Genomic DNA, 22,304 nt, shown 5'->3' with positions numbered 1-22,304 from the left:
GTAAGATCTTTAGGGTATCTTAAAGCCCCCAAAATGTATTACTCTTTAAGGGCCAGAGAACTCTTAATTCTTTGCTGTGATAAACTTGTGCTCAAGATTATGAAACCTGACATGAGCATGTAACATCTCCTGAAATTGCATCATCTAAGACCTCTGATCAAACACCCAACCTTTGATCCCTCTTCCTTCTATACAGCATGTCCAGTTGAAACATGCTGCAGAACAGGCTGCATGGTTTGGTTTGCACTTTTGAAAAAAAGGAGAAACGGGAATGTGGGGGTCTCTTTCTGGTTTAGAAATGGCAACAATTTGTCCTTGTTCCTTGCTCCGTGTTCCAGCCAACCTCCGCAAGGCTCTGTTGTCCTAGCACGTACACAAAGAACAAAGAATCATTAATCCCACACAGGAAACCATATCCTTGACAGAGAGAGTATTTAAGGAGCTTCAGTGAAGGGCTGACATCATTTGACCCAGAGAAGACACAGTCTCCAGGACTCATAATTGAAAAGAAGGTAAGATTTTACAACGCAGCTTTCTTCCAGAAATGTTGATTACTTACCCTTGCTTGTGAATCCCATAATAGCTTGAGCTGGAGATAGAATGTGGAAAGGATCTTTTATTTTCCAAGGGCTCAAAAAGCTTTTTGTGGCTGTTGACACACAAAGCTCTGCATTTTATCACAACTGAAATTTTTGAATTAACTGGAAACATTTATGCCTTTTACCTCATTAATTCCTAGAAAAACATATTGAAGAAAAAGGCTGGACTAGAGCATTATTCATTTGCCCTCAGTTCAATTATTTGTTTGTGAAATGAACCTTGTAGAGATCATCAGTGCTTAAATGCTTCATCAGCTGTTGGTGTATACATGCCAGATTATTTTCAGGCATAATCCCGCACAATAGTTTTTATCTCTTAAGGAAAAAATTATTCAAGAGAAAATTTGAATAAAGATAGACCTCAGCTTCTGACCATTTGTTTAAAGTTATGCTGGCACTAAAAAAGTGACTTATAACCCACCTTTGAAGTTATGTCACACACACACACACACACACACACACCCCGTGTTCATGTGATTGGAATGTGGGCATTTCCATCCAATTTAAGAGGTTGCCTTGTCCTGCAATCACATGACTGTGATTTGCAGTCTTCTCAGCCAGCTTCTGATCAAGCAAAGTCAATTGGGGAAGCCAGATTTGCTTAATGACAGTGTATTCAATTAATGGCCATGTAATTTGCTTAACAGCTGAGGAAGTTTACTTAAGAGCTGTGGTGGCACAGTGGTTAGCATGCAGTACTGCAGGCTACTTCTGCCAGCAATTCGGTTCTCACCAGGCTCAAGGTTGACTCAGCCTTCCATCCTTCCAAGGTCGGTAAAATGAGGAGCCAGATTGTTGGGGGCAATATGCTAGCTCTGTAAATTGCTTAGAGAGGGCTGTAAAGTACTTTGAAATGGTATGTAAGTCTAAGTGCTATTGCTATTAATGATCACAGTAAAATTGATCATAAAAATGAGTCCAGTCACATGATCATTTACTTAGCAACTGCATTTGCTTAGTGACTGAAATTCTGGTCCCAATTCTGGTCATAAATTGAGAACTATCTGTAGTCTCATCAACAAGTTGGGATAACGGAATTGGGAACTTGGGACTGGTAGTCACAAGTTGCGGCTTAGATTTTGAGTGATTAAAACAAACTCTGAGAAATGCCATTCCCCTCTCCCTATTTTTCTTCTATTGTCATATTCATTATTTTCCTCTAAAAAAGTGGAATAATGAGGAAATGCTAATTAGAATTTATAAAACCACAGAGATAAACAATAATACTGCTTTTTTAAATGATTACTTTGCTTTACACCTTAAAACTGAGTTTTGGGCAAGGCTTCGGCGGCGGCAGGAATCCGCGATCGTGCGCGGTTCCTGCTGCGCTCGCTGCTGAAGTGCCTCCGATCCAGCCGGGTTTGGAGGCTGTCGTTACCCCGTAGAGGTAATGGAAGACAGAGGAGATCCGGGCAGGAGTCTGGGGATATCGCAACCCCTTTCCCCAGCTGGCTAGACTCCTTTTTCCTAAGGCGGTGGAGCGGCGGTCAGCAATGGCCTCCACAAAGAAACCTTCAGCCGGACAAGATCGTGCAGGAGGAAGTGTCAGAAAGTGACAGTTTTTTGGCTGAACCGGGACTCTAAGATATATCTAAATACCCTGGAACTTAATTTTTTTTGAATGATATATTGTTTCCAAAGGAGATTGTGAAAGCGGCAAACGAAAGTGTTAAAAGGGAAAGTTCACTCTCCTTCCTTACGGAGATAGCAAATGGACATTGAAAAACCTGCTTTGGCACAGAAGGTAAAAATCAAAAGTTTTTTGCTATAAGTGGGAAGGGAGAGGTAAAAAAAAACAAAAAACATTAAGATCTTGCTGGAGGAGACGGCTTGGAATTTATAAGATTAGAGATTAACTGCAATAAGACTTCAAAAATATATTTTGGAACTTTGTAATTGATATTGTGTGGGATCTATGATTCTTTGTTCTTTGTGTACGTGCTAGGACAACGGAGTCTTGCGGAGGTTGGCTGGAACACGGAGCAAGGAACAAGGACAAATTGTTGCCATTTCTAAACCAGAACTGTAACAAGCTTGAATTTTGCAGCCTTGTATGCTTTATGCGAATGATCAGTGCATATTGTGTGGTGTAATGCGTTCGTGATAGGATGATAACAAAAATTGCTTCTAATAAAAGAGGGTTTCAGAGTTCGCTCTGAGCTCTCATCCCGGGACAACCTTGCGTTGTGTCTTCTTTCCATGAGAGACCACCACAATATTGCCCCAGGAGGAGAAAGTGTAAAGAGAAGAAGGTGCTAAATGAAACATTTCATGTTTGTTTGGATTGCTTGATGACTTTGGGACTTTTGGAAACTACTCTAAGATTAAAAACATTTGGGTTGTTTTTTAAAAAAGAAGAAGAAAAAAAACCCCTTACAATGGCATTATCTGTGGAAGAATTAAAAATGGAATTTGAAAAATTAAAAGAAGAGGAACAAGAAGGCAAGGGCTCTTTTGGATCTGTTTTTCATTTCTTAGAAATGGCGATTTCTACCTACCAGCAAATACAACAACAAGAAGAAGAAGAAGCCATCTTTAATGGACAAATAACTTTAGCCAAGAAAGAAGGGAGGAATAGGGGAAGGAAAATGGAGAATTTAAGATTCAAAAAAACAACCAAGAAAGAGAAAAATAAGGTGAAAAATCGATACAATTGCAGAAAGCAACAGAAAAGAGGAATACAACAGAGAGGGGAGGTTAAAAAGGCGGAGGTTAAGGGGGAGGGGGTAAAAAGGCCAGATTGGATAAGAAAGGAAGGGGAAAGGGGAAAAGAAGTCATAAAGGCTTGAAACAAGATGGGAAAAAGCAGATTTTTTTTTAGAGACAAAGGGTAAAGTACAATTAAAAAGAGATTCTGCAAAAGTACACAAGATTGTATTATAGTATTTGTATTTGAAATAGAAAATTGGAATATTATAAGATCTAACAAAACATTAAAATATCAAAATGCTTAAGATTTAATGATAGACTTTAATATTTAATAAAATATTAAAGGGAATGTGTAAAATGTTTAAGATTGAATGATAGAGTTTAATTTGCTATTGTTTTAATGTCATTATAAACTTATCATTCTCTTACTTTCTTATTTTAAAATGTAGTATCTAAAATATATTAAGCAGAATCAGAATGGAAATTATATATCTAACTATATTATAGGTTTGTTGTTTTCTTATTTTAAAATGTAGTATGTAGAGTGTACTAAGCAGAATCAGAATGGAAACTATGTATTATTTTAAGTGTTAAATTTTGGGGAAAGATAGAAAGGCGTCATACTTCCATTAGTGATTACAGGAGAAATTTTGTGTTAAAGAGAAGAAATAAATAGATAATTGGAAAAGAATGGACAAAAGATACAAGTATAATGATTTAAATTAAGATGAAATAAATAAAATAGAATTAAGAGAGTGAAAAGAGGGGAGAAGTTATATAGAAAATATAGAATGGTAAATAAGATAAGTAATGGTATACAAGATAAGCATGAATTTGATTTAGGTCTGTACAAAAAGATGTAACCCGGGGTTAAGCCACTTTCCAAAAAGAAGTTTTATGTTTCTATGTTTTGTGTTTTGTGTCTTTATGTTTGATTGAGAATTAATAAAACCTTGGAGGAATGTTAGAAGAGAATAATTGTAAACAAGTCAGATGAAAATATAAGTATAATGAATAAAAACATATAAAATAGACAAATATAGAAAAGAAATATAATTGAATAAAAGTAAAGGGAGAAATAATGAGAAATTTGAAAAAGATATGTATGTGTTTATATGGAAATGTGATAATTTAGAACTATGCTGTATTATACAATGTTTTATTTGCCTTGTTAAAATTTACAAGTAGCTTTCAGAAAAGAGGTTTTATGTTCTTATGTTTTATGTTTTGTTTGTCTTTAAAAACTAATAAAATTTGTTTTAAAAAAAAAACCTGAGTTCTGTAGGAAACAGACCTTCAGCGAGGAAAACCCAATCCAAAGAGAACCCACTGGAATTCAATCTTTCACCATCCTGAACTCAAAACTATCCAACTTAAAGTGGCAAAAGGCATTCACCTTCCAAGACCTATCAAACTGCTGGAGCTGCACTATGCACATACCACTGAAAACAGGCTGTGTATGGTACTAAAAAATACACACACTACTTTATGATGCTCATGAAAGCATTGCATGGCTTCAGAGGTTTGCGGGCTCAAGGAAGAAGAATGTCATCTGCCATTTTGTGTGAGATCATGTTACCAGTCAGCCATCTGCTATTTTAAGTACTGTAACAAGTCGGTCATCTGCCATTTTGAAACAGGCAAGCCCGTTAATATCCAGGGGTTGACTTTAAAAGTCAGGTGTTCTTAAACGGGGGACTTCCTGCACTAAACAGATAAAATTCTAGCAGAAGACTTCGTAAACTGTTACACAAGGTCTTTTGGAACCTGTTGTGTGGAATTGTGCAACACTTTGCATGTCCTTCTATGAAAACCTGTGATGCAATCCTTCCTGAAATGTTGGTTGAGTGTTCAACCAACTCATTGCAAAACAGAAGGACAGTTTTGGATATCAATCCTTTTGTAATTCACAAAAGTCTTCAAAATATTATTTATTGTTCATTCATCTGAGAATGAACTGTGTCAGATGACTCACAGAAAAACAGAATAAAAAAATTATGACATGGTATAAAACAGAATGAAAAAACCATGACATTATATGTCATGCTCTGGATTCACTTGAACTAAGTTTTTAATCCACTTAATCATTTACTCATTTTCTCTATTCTTTCTGTAGGAAGCTAGAGTTTATAACGGTCATGTCCCTTTCTGCTGGTTTCCAGTTTAGTTTGAACTTCCAACAAACAAAGAAAGTCCTGCGGAAACTCACAGGTAAAGATTATCTATATCTATATCTATATCTATATCTATATCTATATCTATATCTATATCATCTATATCTACATCTACATCTACATCTACATCTACATCTATCTATCATCTATCTATCTATCTATCTATCTATCTATCTATCTATCTATCTATCTATCTATCTGGTATTCAGCTTTCATCGGGTATTTTCCCACGTCATTGTAGTTGTGCTTTTAAAGTTGTAGCAACGTTTCGGCAGAATCTCATCTGCCATCATCAGCCTTCTGTATTGTGTTCGTCTGTGAGTCAGACTTTCACAGCCGTTTCAGTTTTAAATTTAGGGCAGCCTACTGCTGTGCCAGAATGGTTTTTTCTTCATCCTGATTGACTGTGAGTCTTGGTCTGTGTTTATTGGTCATGGAGTTTGTTGTGTTCTGCTTGATAGGTGTTTCTAATATCTTCTGTCTGTTTTGCGGCTCTTTTTGTGTCTTGATTGGCTGGCAACATTGTGTTCCTGTATTGGAGGCCTTTAGTGCAGCTTGACTCCGAGTAAATGGACGGCTATCATTTGTTAGGAAGCTAGGTTTCATCTGGGTGCCTGGTTGGGGTGTGTTTGAGCTGGAGGTATCAGGGGGGATCTGTTTCTGCCCAGGTGTTTGCCTGGCTACTGGTGTGGAGATTTTTTTGTTGGTGAGTGCAGGCTTCCAAATAATTGACAGTCTGGTGGAATCATCTCTTCTATTCATGCTTTCAGGTCTTTTTTCAATCTCTATGGCTTCTCTGATAATTCTGTGGCTGGGGTTTTCTATAGTGGCTGGGGTTTTGGTGCCATTGAAGTTGATGCTATGACCTGTGGTTTTCATGTGTTGGACTAGTGAGGAAGTGTGTTCCAGCTTTTTTACTGCTTGTTTTCTTATTTTTTACTTTTTTACTTTTTTTAGCTTTTTTACTTGAATGAATACAAAAATGCAGAAGCCTGAAGATGATGAATGAGACTTCATCGAAACGTTGCCTAGATACTTCCAATCTTGCGCGGGAGAAAACCCGAATAACCAAAGATCCACATACATACATACATACATACATACATACATACATACATTCATGACTGTGATTTGCTTTTACTCTTTCAACACTTTCAGCTCTCTTTTGTGCAATATCTTGACAACTCCAGTGTCCCCTTTGATCATATGGTGCACACATTTCCCCAGTCTGATCAAACACTCCCCTTCCGTTAGGTATGTTTGCTGCCTTCTAGTTATATATTTTAAAAAAGATGGGATAAAAATATAAAGATAATGCCTTCATATGTTGCAAAACATTTTCTTTCTGCTTTGGTCATCACTGAGCCATAGCATATAACTATATGCTTTTTGTCATATTTTGTTCATATACTGGTGAAGTCCTGATCGCTATAGATTGCTGGGAAAGATAGATTTATCTTAGAAGAGAAAAGGAAATACATCCCATCATGCATTTATCAGCCAACCAGTCAGTCTTCTCCAAATATCTCCTCCAAACAAATGAAACAGAATACTATATTTGGCTAACAAGGGAACAAAAGTTAGAATGTTCCCAAGACCTGCCAGCCATTATAGGCATAAACAATAGCACTTAGACCTATATACCGCTTCACAGTGCTTTACAGTCCTCTCCAAGAGTTTACAGTGTCAGCATATTGCCCCGCAACAATCAGAGTCCTCATTTTACCAACCTCAGAAGGATGGATGGCTGAGTCAACCATGAACTGGTGAGAATTGAACTGCTGGCAGTTGGCAGAATTAACCTCAATGCTGCATTCTAACCACTGCGCCACCACAACTCTTGACATGCCCATAATTGAACCCACAATTGCAGTTGTAACTCATGAGAGTCATTAAACAGGTCATCATATGACTACATCCAATCTTAATTACCTTTTTTGTAGCAATCATAAGACTTATGTAGTGGTTGTAAAAAGAACACTATGGTTGTTAAGCCAATGCCACAGTTGTTAAACAAACCCATTGTTTGTTATGGGAGTTTTTGCCGGAAGCTGGAAGTAGATGCTGGTTTTTGTTAAAAATGCCATAAATTGTGGTCACGTGACCACGGGACATGGCAAAAAGGTCATCAAAATGCACTCATATGGCCATGGGCAGAGTTGTGGATCTGGGTGGATGTATGTGTGTGGATCCAGATGTTGGTACTTTAAATCCAGGTAGTAAGTAGCTTTTTTGGAATCCATTGTAAATTGAGGACTACCTGTACAGGACATGTTGACAGCAAGTGCTAAATTATGCCCAGTTTTTCTGTAAACCAAACTTTAGCATCTATAAGACAATATAAACAATGCCTTAGCTATTCTTGCCTTTGTGTTCTCCTCCTCATGTTTAGGAGTCTCTTGCATGCTCCTGTTCACACTATGCTTTTTTGCTGACCTGGAAAATGGTGGAAAGGCTCTGGCTTCACCCCCTGGGAAATGGCAGAAAGGTAAGAGATGGCTTAAATAAGAGTGTCCTTCTCCAGGATCAGTCGGGTCAGTTGAACAATAATGCCAGACAAGCTCATTGCAATTAAGTTTGGATTTGCTAGATATTTCCTGGCTTCCTTTGTATGATCCAACAAGAGCACTCCTAACATCAGAGTCTCTTGTTGAGATAGAAATCAAATAAATAAATCTATTGCGGAGGGAAGGGAGAACAGAGTCATGTGAAATTTAACCAACAAACATTGGCTTTCCCGGCTTGCACCTCACTATAGTTTCAGCTGTGTGGGCATTTTCCTTTATTCTGACACTGTATAATCTGTCAGGAGTCATCTTGGTGAGATGGGTGGCATAGAAGTCTAATAATAAATAAATAGAGTCAAACATGGCCTTGACTGTATAAGATCTGCTAGGATTTGTCATCTCAGAGCAGTGTTTATCAGCCTCTGCTAGCTGGAGTACAGAATAGTTTTTTAAATGGGCTAGCAGGATACAAGAAACAGTGCAACAGTGACCCCATAACTGTAGGCAGCCCAAGTCTCCTTTTTTGAATGGCCAAAAGCAGGGGTGGGATTCCACCAGTTCACACCTATTCGCTAGAACTGGTTGTTAACATTCTAAGCAGTTTGGAGAACCAGTTGATAGAAGAAATTACTGGCCTAATCCTGTAAGGAAGGCAGGAAGGAAACATTCTGGTGTTGCTTACAGAAACTGCCTCTCCATTACATTCTTGACAGCACTAGACTTCCTGTCTCAGGAACGTCTCTGGAGTTTTTTTTCCCTTCCTTTGCTGGTACTCTGCTTGTGTGGAGTGACCATTCAAAATTACAATGGCACTGAAAAAAGTGACTTATGACCATTTTTCACACTTACGACTATTGCAGCATCCCCACAGTCATGAGAGGCCAGGCGAGGAGATGTGTGCCTCGATGTGAGTGATATGAGTTGGCCATGCCCAGCCAATAACATGACCACCAAGCAACGTCCACCCAATCACATGACCACCAAGCCACACCCACCAACTAAGCCACACCCACAGAACCGGTTGTTAAAAAATTTGAATCCCACCCCTGGTCAGAAGCCTTTTTGACAATGATTCTTGAAAACTAACCGCCTGTAATAAAAAAAAAAAAGGGTAGTGGTAAAAATGAACCATATTGGAGAACTGAGGAAACCATTCTTTGTGATCAATAGCAATTGCATTTAGACTCATTCACCGCTTTACACCACTCTCTAAGTGGTTACAGAGTCAGCATGCTGCCCCCAGCAATCTGAGTCCTCATTTTACCGACCTTCCGAAGGATGGAAGGCTGTGTCAACCTTGAGCCAGTGAGATTCGAACTCCAGCCTGTGAGCAGAGTTTGCCTACAATACCCCATTCTACCCACTGCATCACCACAGCTCATATCACATATGCATGTGTGTGTGCCTAAACATACATTATTTTACATTACATACTGTACATACATTATCCTTTTGTTCATAAACATGACTTTTTGGGAGAGAAGTGTGAGGGATTTTGTTTTCTAGAAAGCCACAGTGCACCTCTTACCTATCCCTTAACTCTTGACTTGTTTGAGGAAAGCAGAGTTTTATAACATCATTAAAGAAGCAGTTGGCCTTTATCGCACTATATATCTTTACATAAAGCCCTATTAAAAAGCCTTGTGTTTATGCGTCGTATCAATATGTAGAAGAACGCAGGCATGGGAAATGAAGCTGGGATATTTTGTGGCCTTTCTTGGCCCTCTAATTTGGGGTAGGCGGGTGGGTCATAACATTTTCAGTGATGTTGCTCTCCTAGTATTTTGTTTGGCTTCTGATGTTCTATCTTTCTCCTTGCAGCTAACGTGAGGTTTGACTCAAACACGGCATTTGAATCACTGGTTGTGTCACCAGACAAAAAGACTGTGAAAAATGTGGGTGTCCCCCAGGCTGTGCCAGACAATCCAGAGAGATTCAGTAGCAGCCCCTGTGTGCTGGGGTCTCCTGGATTCCGATCAGGGAGACATTTCTTTGAAGTGAAGTATGGGACGCAAAGGGAATGGGCTGTTGGGTTAGCCGGGAAGTCTGTGAAGAGAAAAGGTTACCTCAGACTTGTCCCCGAAGAACTGATTTGGCAAAGGGGCCTCTGGTGGCTTCGGCGACTGGAAACGGATTCTGACAAGCTTCAAAAAGGCTCTGGAAAGATTGTTGTCTTTCTGGATTACAGTGAGGGAAAAGTGATTTTTGACCAGGATGGTGAAGTCACTACCGTCCAGGCCAATTTCAATGGGGAGGAAGTTGTACCCTTTTACTATTTAGGGGAAGGTGTTTCACTCACAAATCTTTAAGAAGTTACAATTCTTAATTAAAAGAGGGGACTTCTCTCTACACAACTTTTGCAGCGCCTGTTCAAGCATTTAATAATCTCTGGCTTTGGGAGAATAATCATGTAGAGGTAGTGCTCAATTTACAACGGTTGGTTTAGTGGCTGTTTGAAGTGGCATTGGAAAATATAACTTATGACCATTTTTCACACTTATGACGGTTGCAGCATTCCCATAGTCATGTGGTCAAAAAACAGTCACTTGACAACAGCCTTATATTTATGATGGCTGCAGTGTCCCGGGGTTATGTGATCAGCTTTTGTGACCTTCTGAGAAGCAAAATCAGCGGGGAAGCCAGATTCACTTAACAACTGTGTTACTAACTTAACAACTGCAGTGATTCACTTAGCAACTGTGGCTAAAAAGGTCATAAAATCAGGCAAAACTCACTTAACAACTGTCTTGCTTAACAACAAAAATTTGGGGCTCAATTGTACTCATAAGTCCTGTATCATATGTCCTTCTACATCCCCAAACTGCCAACAAAACTTAAATTCTAGATGTATAAGGGTTTGTTGCCATACACTTTACACTCCTTTGTTTAAACAATATTGCATCCTTTTCCCCTTAGACACATAAAGGTTTCTTGAAGGGAATTACGGCATATTGAAGGTTGTCCCAGTAATACACCAAATCTGTTTAATCAGTTGGACAAAAGGAATCATATGTGTACTACTAATAAAGTCTCCATGTTATTTCATCATTTAAATATGATTTTCTTCCAATTTATGGTTACCCTCCAAGCAGGCTTCTAGATCTTTACTAGTATATGCATGTGTATGTCTCTTGACCCAAGCCATCACCCAGGGCAATCAAAACATTTCATTATCCTAATAAGTCTGGAAATGCACCTAAACAATATGCAGAGTAGCATTGATTCCCCTTACAGAAGCTTAGTATTCGCCACAACCAAAGTGATTCTTCTTAGTGAGACCAAGTCAGAATCTAATTTACCTTGACAAGGTAGTTTGTGTCACTTTGCAGCCTCAACTATGTTATAAAATTACCGTGGGTAATTTCCATATTCGTTTGCACTTAGCATAGTTCCAGTCAACCCCTCTGTCCAGATAACAGCAAACCCACTGTTGAAGATCAGCTAGCAAAAATATAGCTTGATGTCTGTCAACTTGGTGTTTAGAACAGTAAAACTCTTATTATCTAAGCAAGGAAACCTGACTGAGTTGTGTGTATAAGTCCCTGCAGTTTTCATGGCAAGATTTCAGAAATGGTTTTACATTGCCTCGTTCCTAGGGCTGAGAGAGAGGGACTGGCCCAAGGTCACTCAACTGGCTTTGTTCCTGAGGCAGGACTAGGATTTACAGTCTCACAGTTTCTGAAAGAATTGGCAAAATTGACTAATTGAATGAAATTCTGAACACCATTGAATGAAGTTAACACATGAATTGACAGTTGATAAAATCTTAATATGGTATCTGTTCTTTGGCTTTTGATTTATAAAAGATATAGATAATGGCCAGTTAAACTCTGTATTTTGCAATGTTTCTAAAGTTCAGATGATTCCTTACAGAACCTTGTGACAAAGACACATTATGATGACATATATCAAGCATGGAAAATCTATGGCCTTCCAAATGTTCATTAAACTACAATTCCCAACAGCACTGCCAATTGCAAAAGGTGTTAGGGATTGTTGTTTAGAATAATAGCTGGAGATTCACAGGTTCCTCACCTCTGATATTAGTATTCTTAAATACAAAGAATTCTTCAGAAATTCATGAGTCTGTTCCGGTATTTTAACTTAACATTTAATCTTTATCACCACCATTCTATTTGACTGATCAAAATGAGATCATCTGCATGAATAAGAATACTAGGATTTTATCCACTGCTCAGGTAATCCATATGTTGTCTTTGTTCTTCCAGGGCAGGGAGGTCAAATTTAAGGCCCAGGGGCCGGATCCAGACCATGGGGTGCTTAGATTTGGCCTGTGGGGTTGCCCTGAAAACAGCAAAGGACAGGCCCGCGGTGCCTCTGCCAGCAAAAATGGAGCTTGGGAAGGCTGCGGGCAGCCCTCCCGAGCCCTGTTTTTGCTGGCAGAGGATTGCAGGAAGCCATCAAAGCCAAAAACAGAGCTCGGGAGCCTGTTTTCACTGGCAGAGTGATGTCAAGCTGGCCACGCACCGACAGCCATGCCCCCACCCCAGAGGTCAACACAACCCTGATGCAGCCCTCAGTGAAATTGAGTTTGACACCCCTGTTGTACAGGGATCCTGGGTTTATGTAATACACCTACTGGTAATTGGGACACTTAAAATGTAGCTCCTATAGTGATACACCATGCTAAATTTGATTACTTTTACCTGGTTACCCTTAGTTTTCTCAGCTTTTTCTTCATTGGCTTGCATGACTTCAGCCGATGCAGCCAATTTTTTCGTTTAATGTATTATCCAGAAAATAGGGTACTTTGGCAACCACATTAAGCCAACTGAATGAATTACAAAAATGAGTAATCAGTACAAATGAATTAGGTTGAGGTCATATATTGAGGATAAAAACATACGACAAAGAAAAAAAATGCATCTGAAGGATGGTGAAGAAAAAGACAGAACCGATGAGATCCTGAGGAAGAGAGTTGAGAAGTTGTTTTTTTAAAGGAAAAAGGAATAAATTCACATATCAACATGAGGGAAGCAAGGACGGTTTGCAATAATAAAAAGTTATGAAGAAGTATCATGAATTGTGTTGGCATCAACTGGTTTCAGAGAGCCAGTTTGATCTGGTAGTTATGGCACCAGATGAGGAAACCAGGAGACCTGTCAGCTTTAGTCAAGCCTTTGGCATGGACCCAGCTTGGTGATCTTGGGCCAATCTTCTCTTAGCCCTAGGAAACAAGAGACTATAGATAACAGGATAAGCCACTTCCAGAAATCTTGCCAAGAAAACTTCAGGGACTGATCCAGGCAGTCACCAGCAATCAAGACTGACTTGAAGGCACAATCCACAAACTGTTTTTAGCTGTGTTTCCTTTCTTTGCCTTAGAGACCTTTCATTTCTTTGTTTTATTATTGACCCTTTTCTGTGCTTTGTGTAACAACTGCTTCTGCTGAAAGCATGCAGCTCGACGGATCTGTTCGTATGGTGTGAGACGTATGCAACCCTTTCCACATGATTAACAGGAAAGCTTCTTGCTCTTCATTCCTTCATGTGATCAATTAAAAGCCATCACAAAAAAGCAAGGCTTTCTGCTATTATACAAAGGTATGTCGAGAAGAGCCTCCCTGTCTAAACTACTTTTGAATAGGATGAAAATGTGAGGGTGGGCGGGGAATGTTTATGAAAGGTGAGTTCTCAAGGACAGAAGCGAGCATTGTGATTGGTTGCTAGGAACAGAAGCCAGATGAAGTACTTCCATTGTGTCAGCTTTTGCTATACATATAGTTAAGACACTAAGGACAAGATTCTGTCTCAGCAGAGGCTTGGCACAGAGAAACGGCAGGCAGGCACGCACAAGTCCCATGAGAAAGATGATGATGACCCAGGAGAACATGATGCCTATAGGAATGCAGGCACCGGTTCCTAGAAGAAAAGTGTCCAGTCAAAGAAAGAAAGAAACTGCTAATTTCACCACCAAGACCCTGATGGTAGCAAACTCAGTGCAAAATAAGAAAAGCTTGATTCCTTGGAAATCCATTGATTCCCTGCCCAGCATCTCAGGGCTTATTATTGAAGCAATTGCATCCTGTAAATCACACAATGGCCTCACTTTTGCAGAGCTGAGGGAAGTGCTTGGTACAAAGGGATATGATGTGAGGAGGCACTATCCAAGACTTAAGAGGAAGTTACAGTCCTTGGTGTCTAAAGGTGCCCTGGTGCGTATGACATGTGGCAATGGCTCAAGTTTTTTTGTCGTCAGAAAGTACCAGGAAAAGATAACCAAGATATCCAGAAACTTGGAGAAAGCTGCAAGGATAAAGAAGGCAGGGATGTGTGCTTCTGAAAAGATAAAGGGAAAAGCCGAAGAAGCAAAAAGTTTGAGCTGGAAGGCTGGAAAAATTAGAAGAAAACCCAAGAGATCCCATCGGAAATTAAAAGCAGGACAAAAGCCATTGAGGCGATCCATCAGCCAAAGTAAATCTGTTGAAAGAACACCAAATCTCTGTCAACGAGCCCTTTCTGCTGCTAAAAAATCAAGTTCTGCTGGTAGCAAAAGTAATTGTGCTTTTCGAGAATCACACCACTCCAATCAGGGATCTGCTTCTGTTTTAAGGAGATCCAGCAGAAACTGCAAGAATACAGGGGCATCTTTTTTCAAAACAGCCCAAAGTTCTCTTGACGAAAGTGCTCCTAGAAGATGCAGGCCTTCCAAGAAAGGGCTTCCTCCTCCAGTAAAAGTGCAAGTCAGCCCTTACTACAAGGACAACCTCCTTGCAAAGCAAAAATCTCATTGTAGAAGGGTGAAGAAGACCTACTCTACTAAACGACAAAGCCGTCGCCGGATCAGAGCTGCATTTCACCCACCAAGGAGGACCTCATTCAATTCAGAAAAAGTCCCGAGAAGATAACAGAACCAAACCTCAGGGACGGAGGCCTTCAGAGTAGATGTCTTCTTTGTATCTATTAGAACCACAAAACATTCAATAAAGGTAACTAAGGCCTCAGCTTCCATTCATAATGGATGATTTCATAGCAATAGCAATAGAATTTAGACTTATATACAGCTTCATAGTGCTTTACAGCCCGCTCTAAGCAGAGTCAGCCTATTGCCCCCAACAATCTGGGTCCTCATTTTACTGACCTCAGAAGGATGAAAAGCTGAGTCAACCTTGAGCAGGTGAGATTTGAACAGCCAAATTGCAGGCAGCTGGCAGTCAACTGGATTAGCCTGCAATACTGCATTATAACCACTGTACTACCATGGCTCTTATTTCATAACTATAAGCTAGGGTCTATAATTTAGGGGAAATACAAAGTGGTCTACAAAAGTGTTTTAAAATCTGTATTTCATTTAGGAGCTACTTAAAAGGAACAGTCAGCTCTAGCTATTGCATTCTTCTGTTCCACTTGGAATATTTTGGTCTGCCATATAGATATGAATTCCCTCTATGAAATATAATATTCCTGGTATCCTAAAACCAAACTCAGTTCTTGCACATGCCCTCATTGTCCACAAGTACCATGATGTTGAATTTGCAGGCCCTTCAGTTATAGTGGCCAAATTCTGAGAATGCCAGCCAATCGGTGCTTGCTCACTCTCTTTCAACTTTGTTCCTGAATTTATAACTCTCCCTTCCAGAATTTCTACTGTTCTGAAAGGCAGAAATTTAACCCAGTCTGCTGTCCTAGCAAGCCCCCATGGAGTGTTATCTCAATAAATCCTGCTTGTGTAATGCACCTGCAAAATTAGTCATTCTGAGGGCTTTACCCAAATTGGGCAGCATACAATTGAAATGGAAGCAGGAGGTCGGGGCTCCAGCAGAAAATGAAAACTGAAAATACTGAATAATGTTAGCAGCTGATGAACTTATTCTGTGGCAGAAGTGGGGGGCAGTTTTAAAGAGGAGGCATGAAAGCAGGTTCTTTTAGGGGATCATTTGAATATGCTGTCATTTACATTGCCGTCAAATGTACATTGGAAGTGGGTGTATAAAGTTACAAATGCTGGGTAAAGTTGTTTGATAGGACTTATTGTTAGAAAAGAAAGTTACATACCTGAAATCCAAGAACTTTTCTGTGAAGCCAGCCCCTCCAAGATACCCAAGTGGGGCAGAAAAAAAATTGATCCTCTAATTATTTGTTCAGTGGGACCCTTCAGGGGGAGAGGGGAGGAAGAACTGGATGGGACAAGAAAACAGGAAAATTGGGTAATGGGTGAGGGGGAAAACTGCAGAGATAAAAGGATAGATGGATGGATGGATGGACTGAGGGAGGGAGGTATTTGGGTGTAGCCTGCTTGGTGATTGCATGTATATCTTGATAGGAATGTGGGATAAAATGCTTTCCTTGTATAGGATTAACAGTGGACTTTGGAAATGATTTTGAATTAGATGTTTAAGAAATTTCTTGGATGAGACGTGAAATGTCTTCAAGGAAAACAAAGAAAGTCCGATGCCTTTTGAAAAATCACCTTTGGGATTTTGAATGAGAGAGATAATGGGTTTAAAAGATATGGTATTTGTTCTGACCTGACATCACACCTTTATTCTGGTTTTAGACCAAAAAAAAATTGTTTTCCTTAGCGTTACTACTTTGCCTTGCTGCACAGTAGGCATTTTCGATATGACCAAATCGTCCATGGAAGGAGGAAAATTAATACAGAATAATCTGTTTTGAACCTTCGATATGGAAGATTGAGTAATTTACAGGTTCCAATCTGGGTCGTTGACCGAGACAGATTGGATCCTGCAATATTATCTTGGGACACTTAATTTGCCTTCATTCGTGATTTACGCTCTCCCTCCCCCATAAACAGTACACGGAGCTTGCTTCTTATTGGATAAAATAGCTTCCCTTCAGAACCAATGACATTTAAGGAAGTTTTATTTTGCATTGTGCCGTTAGTTGTAGAACGGAGAGCTGTTTTGCCTGTAAGTGACGAAAATTGGAGGGAAAATGGGCGCGTAAAGTTGGCTCTAGAAGGCAGCATTGTAGTTTTTGTGGGGGCGACGGGAGAAAATCAGTTCCGAAAAGGGACTGTATCAACTGAATCAGACGAGGAGCACCCAGCTTTTGAATTTAAGAGCTGTTAAAACACGAAGACAATAAAATTCGTCGAATAAACTACACCTTCCAACTACATAAAGATCTTCGTTTTCCTGCTAGACCGGGAGCTCTCGCCGCTGCTCACATCGGGACCTAGGCAGTAAGTCAACGCCAAAACAGCCCTGGAAGTTGGGACAGCCTGGAAGCGTGAAAAAATCAAAATACTGCTTTGGCCAAGAGGGAGCGATGGCTACAACCCCAACCGCTAAAAGGTCTTCTTGAGGCATAAAGCTTATTTTTAGAACCATGTTTCAATAACTGAAGAGGGAATAATAAAGTTGCTTAGTAATAAAGCTAGAAACCTGGTTTGTGGGTTTTGATTAAAAATTTTCGCTTTCTGAATAGATAATAAAAAGCCGTTCTGCCAATCTTAAAGTGGATAGAATATATATATAATGTATATATAATGTATATATATGTATGTGTATGTATATATATATATATATATATATATATATATATATATATATATATATATATATATATATATATATATATAATAAATATAAATAAAAATAAAAATAAAAATAAAATAAAAACATGATACACCTGACACACACACACTGCTGCCCACCTTCCTTGGAATTGTGCTGATAGCAGCTCGTGTTTTACTTTAACAGACTGTTGCAAAGTAAAAAATTAAGCTACACTGAGAATCGTTTCTCATATTTAACCCTTAGTCATATTTAACATCTTATTCTCCATCTGCAAAATTGGTGTCTTCAAAAGTTTTGAACTAAACTTTACCATGTGTTAAAAGGGCTGCCAATTTTTAAACTGACAAGAGTCAATAAAGGGCTACTGGAATAAAGTGCCTCAAATATACCAATGCTATTTTGTTTGTCTAATATAATCCATTTTCATTACTTCATAGTCTTTTACAGGTATCTAAACAAAGAAAAGCAACCTACATTAAACATGAACGAGCCAAAGATGTGTTTGAGAGAAATATGCTTATCAATACCAAAATCATTGAAATAAGATCTCTTGATTTAGAAAGTACAATGAAACTAAGTTATTTTCCCTTTGATATGGTGAGAAAATTCACTTGACTATACTCCCCAAAATACTTTCTCCCACATTACTATATTCTCATAAAAATAAGCTTTTCTGCTAGCAAAACCTCTTACTCATTGCAATTTTAATATTCATCCTACCTGATTAATCAGCCAACAACTATGATTTTTAAGTTCTATTCCTATATTACAAGTTCGATTTAACATGCTTGAGTTATACTGTAATTATGAAATCCTTCACCTATTTACCTTGCAATATTATAAGAAAATAGCGAGGCTTCTGAGGGAAAAAAAAAGGAACTGTAATCCTCATTTGACACAAGTTTATTTTATATACTCAAAGGCAATTTTTTTTTAAAAAATCCTTCGATTTTTCCGAGTATACTAAACTACTATTAACCCGAGATCATTCAAAACGGGTGTCCTTTACTGGTACTCTGCAAAAAACCTGATCCGAAAATGTCATTAGCTCTTTCAGCGATTCCGGAGTGGCTCTTAAAAGAGCCTTTTGTAGTTTTGTGAAGTTAGCAAAAGCGAGGACCTCGTTAACGAGATTTCCCTGCAGGGCGTTTGTTCACCTGACGTTTCCTTCCAGAGTTGGAAGGTTTACGACCCTGGAGACCTTTAGGTTTATGAACTGCGGGTTGTTTCTTCCGGCCCTTTTTAGGCTCCCTTTTCCCCTTGGCCGTTTTGTTAATCGCTTTTTTCGGCTTCGGCGGTTGATTCTTGCCGAACTTGAAGGAGCCAGAAACACCACTGCCTGTGACACGGACCACCACTCCATTGGAGACCAAGTTGCGCAGCTCCCTTTTGAGGCGGAGGTTATTCTTAGTCAGGTTATACCCAGCTTCGATCAGAGACTTTTTGAGAGCAGCCAGCGAGATACCTTTTCGGGAATTGCAAGCTTCTAAAACTTGAAGAATCAATTGCGAGAGAGAGCCCGAAACACGTTTCTTTATCTCTGTCTCCTTCGTCGAAGTACTTGCGTTAGAAGTTTCAGCAGCGGTTCCCTGCCGCTTTTCGTGAACCATTCTCACACTAAGGCACTGAAAGCCCGTACTGAAAACTGCTGGGGAAGAGATGTAAATATATACAGCCCTCGGTCTGACGTAACGACATAGACTGCCGCTGCTCTTCTTTGTTTCCTGGGGTAACTGTCGCACCGTGGGAGAGGACCTCGCAGAGTCAGTTTTCTTTCAGGTCCACTTCTCCTCAGCGTATCCAACAACCAATACTTTTCATGCCGTCTTTAAAAATAGTGTTTGATACTATTGCTCTCTGTTCGCTTGTTTCGGAAGGATACCTGAGTTTTAGAAGCTTGCGGGTTCCACCGCCTTCTGCTTCTTTTCTCTCCCAGGTGTAAGGAAAGAGGTACGTCGCACTTAGCGGCGGCGGTAATATTCAGCCAGTTAGTTTACGTCACTATTGGACGGCTAGAATTGTCACGGAACTTGAAAGGCAGACCCATTCTGTCTTATATGGAGAAAAAAGGATAGGGACATTACGTTTTATGTTTTGTTCTTCGCATCGCAAATTTCACCCTCCTCCGGTTTTCTCCTCAGTGAGATTGGTCCTGCTTTTGTAAAAGGACACTTTTCATATGGTTTTAATCTAACAGCTGGATATTATCCATGTGTATTTGAGGATCAGATCCTATTATGGGTACAGGTTTGACACCTAAGAGCATAATCCTCTGTATTTCACTGCAGACAGTGGAGCTTATTCTTAAGTAAATTAGTGCTAAAATATTTTCTAATATTTCAAACATTCTGCGTAAATTGTAGAGATCGCATGATATTGGACACACTTCTACGTTCAAAAAACAGCATTTTATCCCATTTTATACAGAGGACAACTTATTGAGGTGATCCAGTCAGATTCATTTGTGATAGGAAAACATACAGTAAAGTGGCTTGTTTGTGACTTTTGTGTGAACCCAGCTGCTGTTTTGTAATCAATATTTTTGACAATTGCAGTTTATCCAATAAACATGATTAAATCACAGATTTGCATATGTTAATGATAAACATCTTCTGTTCACAGAGTAATTAAAATATTCTGTATTTTATCAATGATGCCAGTTTTAATTACAAAAAAATTAATGAAGCAGTTTTTAACTGGAAGTTTTAATTTGTGCAGCCTCAATCTCAAACTATAAATATGAAGAATTATAAAGTACTTAAAAATAATGTTTTAAATTGATGACCAACTTGTTTTTTATTTGGTGCCTAAGTGGTGCCTAACTTAAGAAAATCTGATATCTGAGTTGCTACTACCAATATGTCTGGAGATTCTCAGTAATCCTGGTCATGATTGTCCCAAAGGTGCTTTTTAAAGAGGCAACTGGACTTTTTGTTTTTCCTTGAAAATGTTTAGTTTCTCATCCAAGAAGCTTCTTCAGTTCTGACTACCAATATACTGTACTTCTCTCTTCTCCTTGAATAGAACATATCTAATTAAACATGTTTTTTTTTTTACAAAATGACATTGACAATGCCTAATTTTGGAAGAGCAGGCATTCCATTTGAATGCAATTAAATAACACTGACATAAAATAACAACACATAAAAATTGCTCAATATTGAGTAAATATGCAGGAAATGAACATCAACGTTCGAAAAGGGTAATTTGACATTTTTGCGTGGCACAATTTTATTTCAGTCCTACAGTATATAATGCTGATACCTAAGAGAACAAACATACATTTGTTCTTTTTTAACCAAAATTCAAACAAACTCTGGTCTATCCAAAATATTAAAGTGATAATGTGAATGTATGTTTCAAAAGAAACACTGAATATTAAAATAATCTTAAATAAAGCCCAAGTATCTGTCCCTCAGTTTATGTTGTTATACAATGACAAAAGGCTATGTGTCTGTTTTCCCTTACTATTTCCAACTCTTTTACCCCTTGCAAATCATTTTCTGATGTTAAAATGAAATTATCTGCCAATCTAATGTCAAACATAGTGTTTGAAAGCTCTAGAAGCTCAACATTAGTTTTTCCAGATTTTCAGATAATGAACTGTCTAAATATAATGGGCATCATTTCAAAGACTATGATTAAACAAAATAGAAAGATGTTGTGACCAAAAAGGGACCCCAAAATAATACCTAAGTCTGACTAGAACTAAACTCAGGTTTGACTTCTTCACAAATATGAATCCCTAAATACTGTTGGACCACAACTTCCATCATTCTGGAAATGTTTTATTTGAAAATTAAAATCTACTAATATGTCATTTCAACTCCATACATTCTTAAAATCCTATTTATTTCAAATTTTGTAGCATTTACTTCAAGGTGGGTATGATTGCAGACTTATACATTCCTGAACAAAATTATGAGAACAGAATATATGATATATGAATACACCCTAGGTTTTTAATTACATTTGACCATACGAACTAATAAATGGAAGCTTAAATACCCGCTACATCTTTTTTTAGATCAATTCTTGCACTGCCTTTCATTTTTATGGATATTCTCCAAATTCATGGATTTAACTGTCAAATTTCAGAATAAAACATGAAAGAAGCAGTATTGATATTGCTTAATAAATGCACAGACCCATCAGGATTTTTAGAAGCAAGCAAAGTATATTTAACTGAATTTAATATTATTGTGCATGGATCTATTCAAATTAATCTATTAAACAAAAACTCTTGGGTATATACACATATGCCTGGTTTCAAACGAGGGATCATTTTGTGTGTGAGGTGAACTGCTATACTACAAAAACACAAGTGTGTGTGGTGAGCTGCTCTTGCTGATAAGAGCATGGAAGAAATACCACAACTCAGCAGAAGTTTTCTTATCAGAGCTGCAGTGGTGGATGCTCACATGAGTAGTGGGTACTTTGAAAATAGTTTGGGAGAAACACTTGAGATTGTCTGATGGCACCTCTCTCCACAGCCCAACCCTTTTCAGGCTGAGGAACAAAAGCCTGGACAAGATTTATTTTTTTCTCTATTTAAGACGCTATTTAAGAACCACCTTAACTTCAACCAGTGGATTTCTTAAAAAGAGCATCTGTTTTTCAGGCTTGTGCAGATGCCCAGGCCTTTCCCTCCCACGTAAAAACTTCAATAATGAACAGAGAGCTCCCAATTTTAAGGTGAGGTGGTGCTGCTGCCTGTTTTCCACATTTACCAAGGTAGATAAATCTATTTTAGTAGGCATAGGCAAAATTTCTAATGTGCCTGTAACCGGTTTTAAAAAGTAGTGGAAACAGATCTATTCCATTAATAAAAATGTCAGTATTTAGCACTGATTATATTACCTAGTTTGAGTA

At 38.6% G+C, this 22,304-nt stretch overlaps 2 protein-coding genes across 3 annotated transcripts; one reads left to right on the top strand and one right to left on the bottom strand.

Moving 5' to 3' along the window:
* The first annotated feature begins 221 nt into the window (after positions 1-221).
* LOC113425002 (vespryn-21) lies at positions 222-10,983 on the top strand. 2 transcript variants are annotated; one of them, XM_087953783.1, is made up of 4 exons: positions 222-512; positions 5,373-5,459; positions 7,815-7,910; positions 9,751-10,983. In XM_087953783.1, the coding sequence occupies exons 2-4, from the start codon at positions 5,387-5,389 to the stop codon at positions 10,236-10,238; spliced, it is 657 nt and encodes a 218-aa protein (XP_087809909.1). In that variant the 5' UTR covers positions 222-512; positions 5,373-5,386; the 3' UTR covers positions 10,239-10,983. The 2 variants fall into 2 exon arrangements, with proteins under 2 accessions (XP_087809909.1, XP_026542760.2); XM_026686975.2 differs by having other exon boundaries at positions 5,365-5,459.
* Positions 10,984-18,556: 7,573 nt separating this feature from the next.
* On the bottom strand, positions 18,557-19,042 carry LOC148131937 (histone H1t-like). Its single transcript, XM_087954162.1, has one exon. The coding sequence runs from the start codon at positions 19,040-19,042 to the stop codon at positions 18,557-18,559; it is 486 nt and encodes a 161-aa protein (XP_087810288.1).
* Positions 19,043-22,304: the final 3,262 nt, after the last annotated feature.

Source organism: Notechis scutatus, chromosome 2 (assembly GCF_049901735.1).
Source record: "Notechis scutatus isolate UNSWTSFEM ecotype Mainland chromosome 2, rNotScu1.2, whole genome shotgun sequence".
NCBI classification, from domain to species: domain Eukaryota; kingdom Metazoa; phylum Chordata; class Lepidosauria; order Squamata; family Elapidae; genus Notechis; species Notechis scutatus.
Note: the sequence above shows the minus strand (reverse complement) of the source record. Positions and strands in the feature narration are given on the sequence as shown.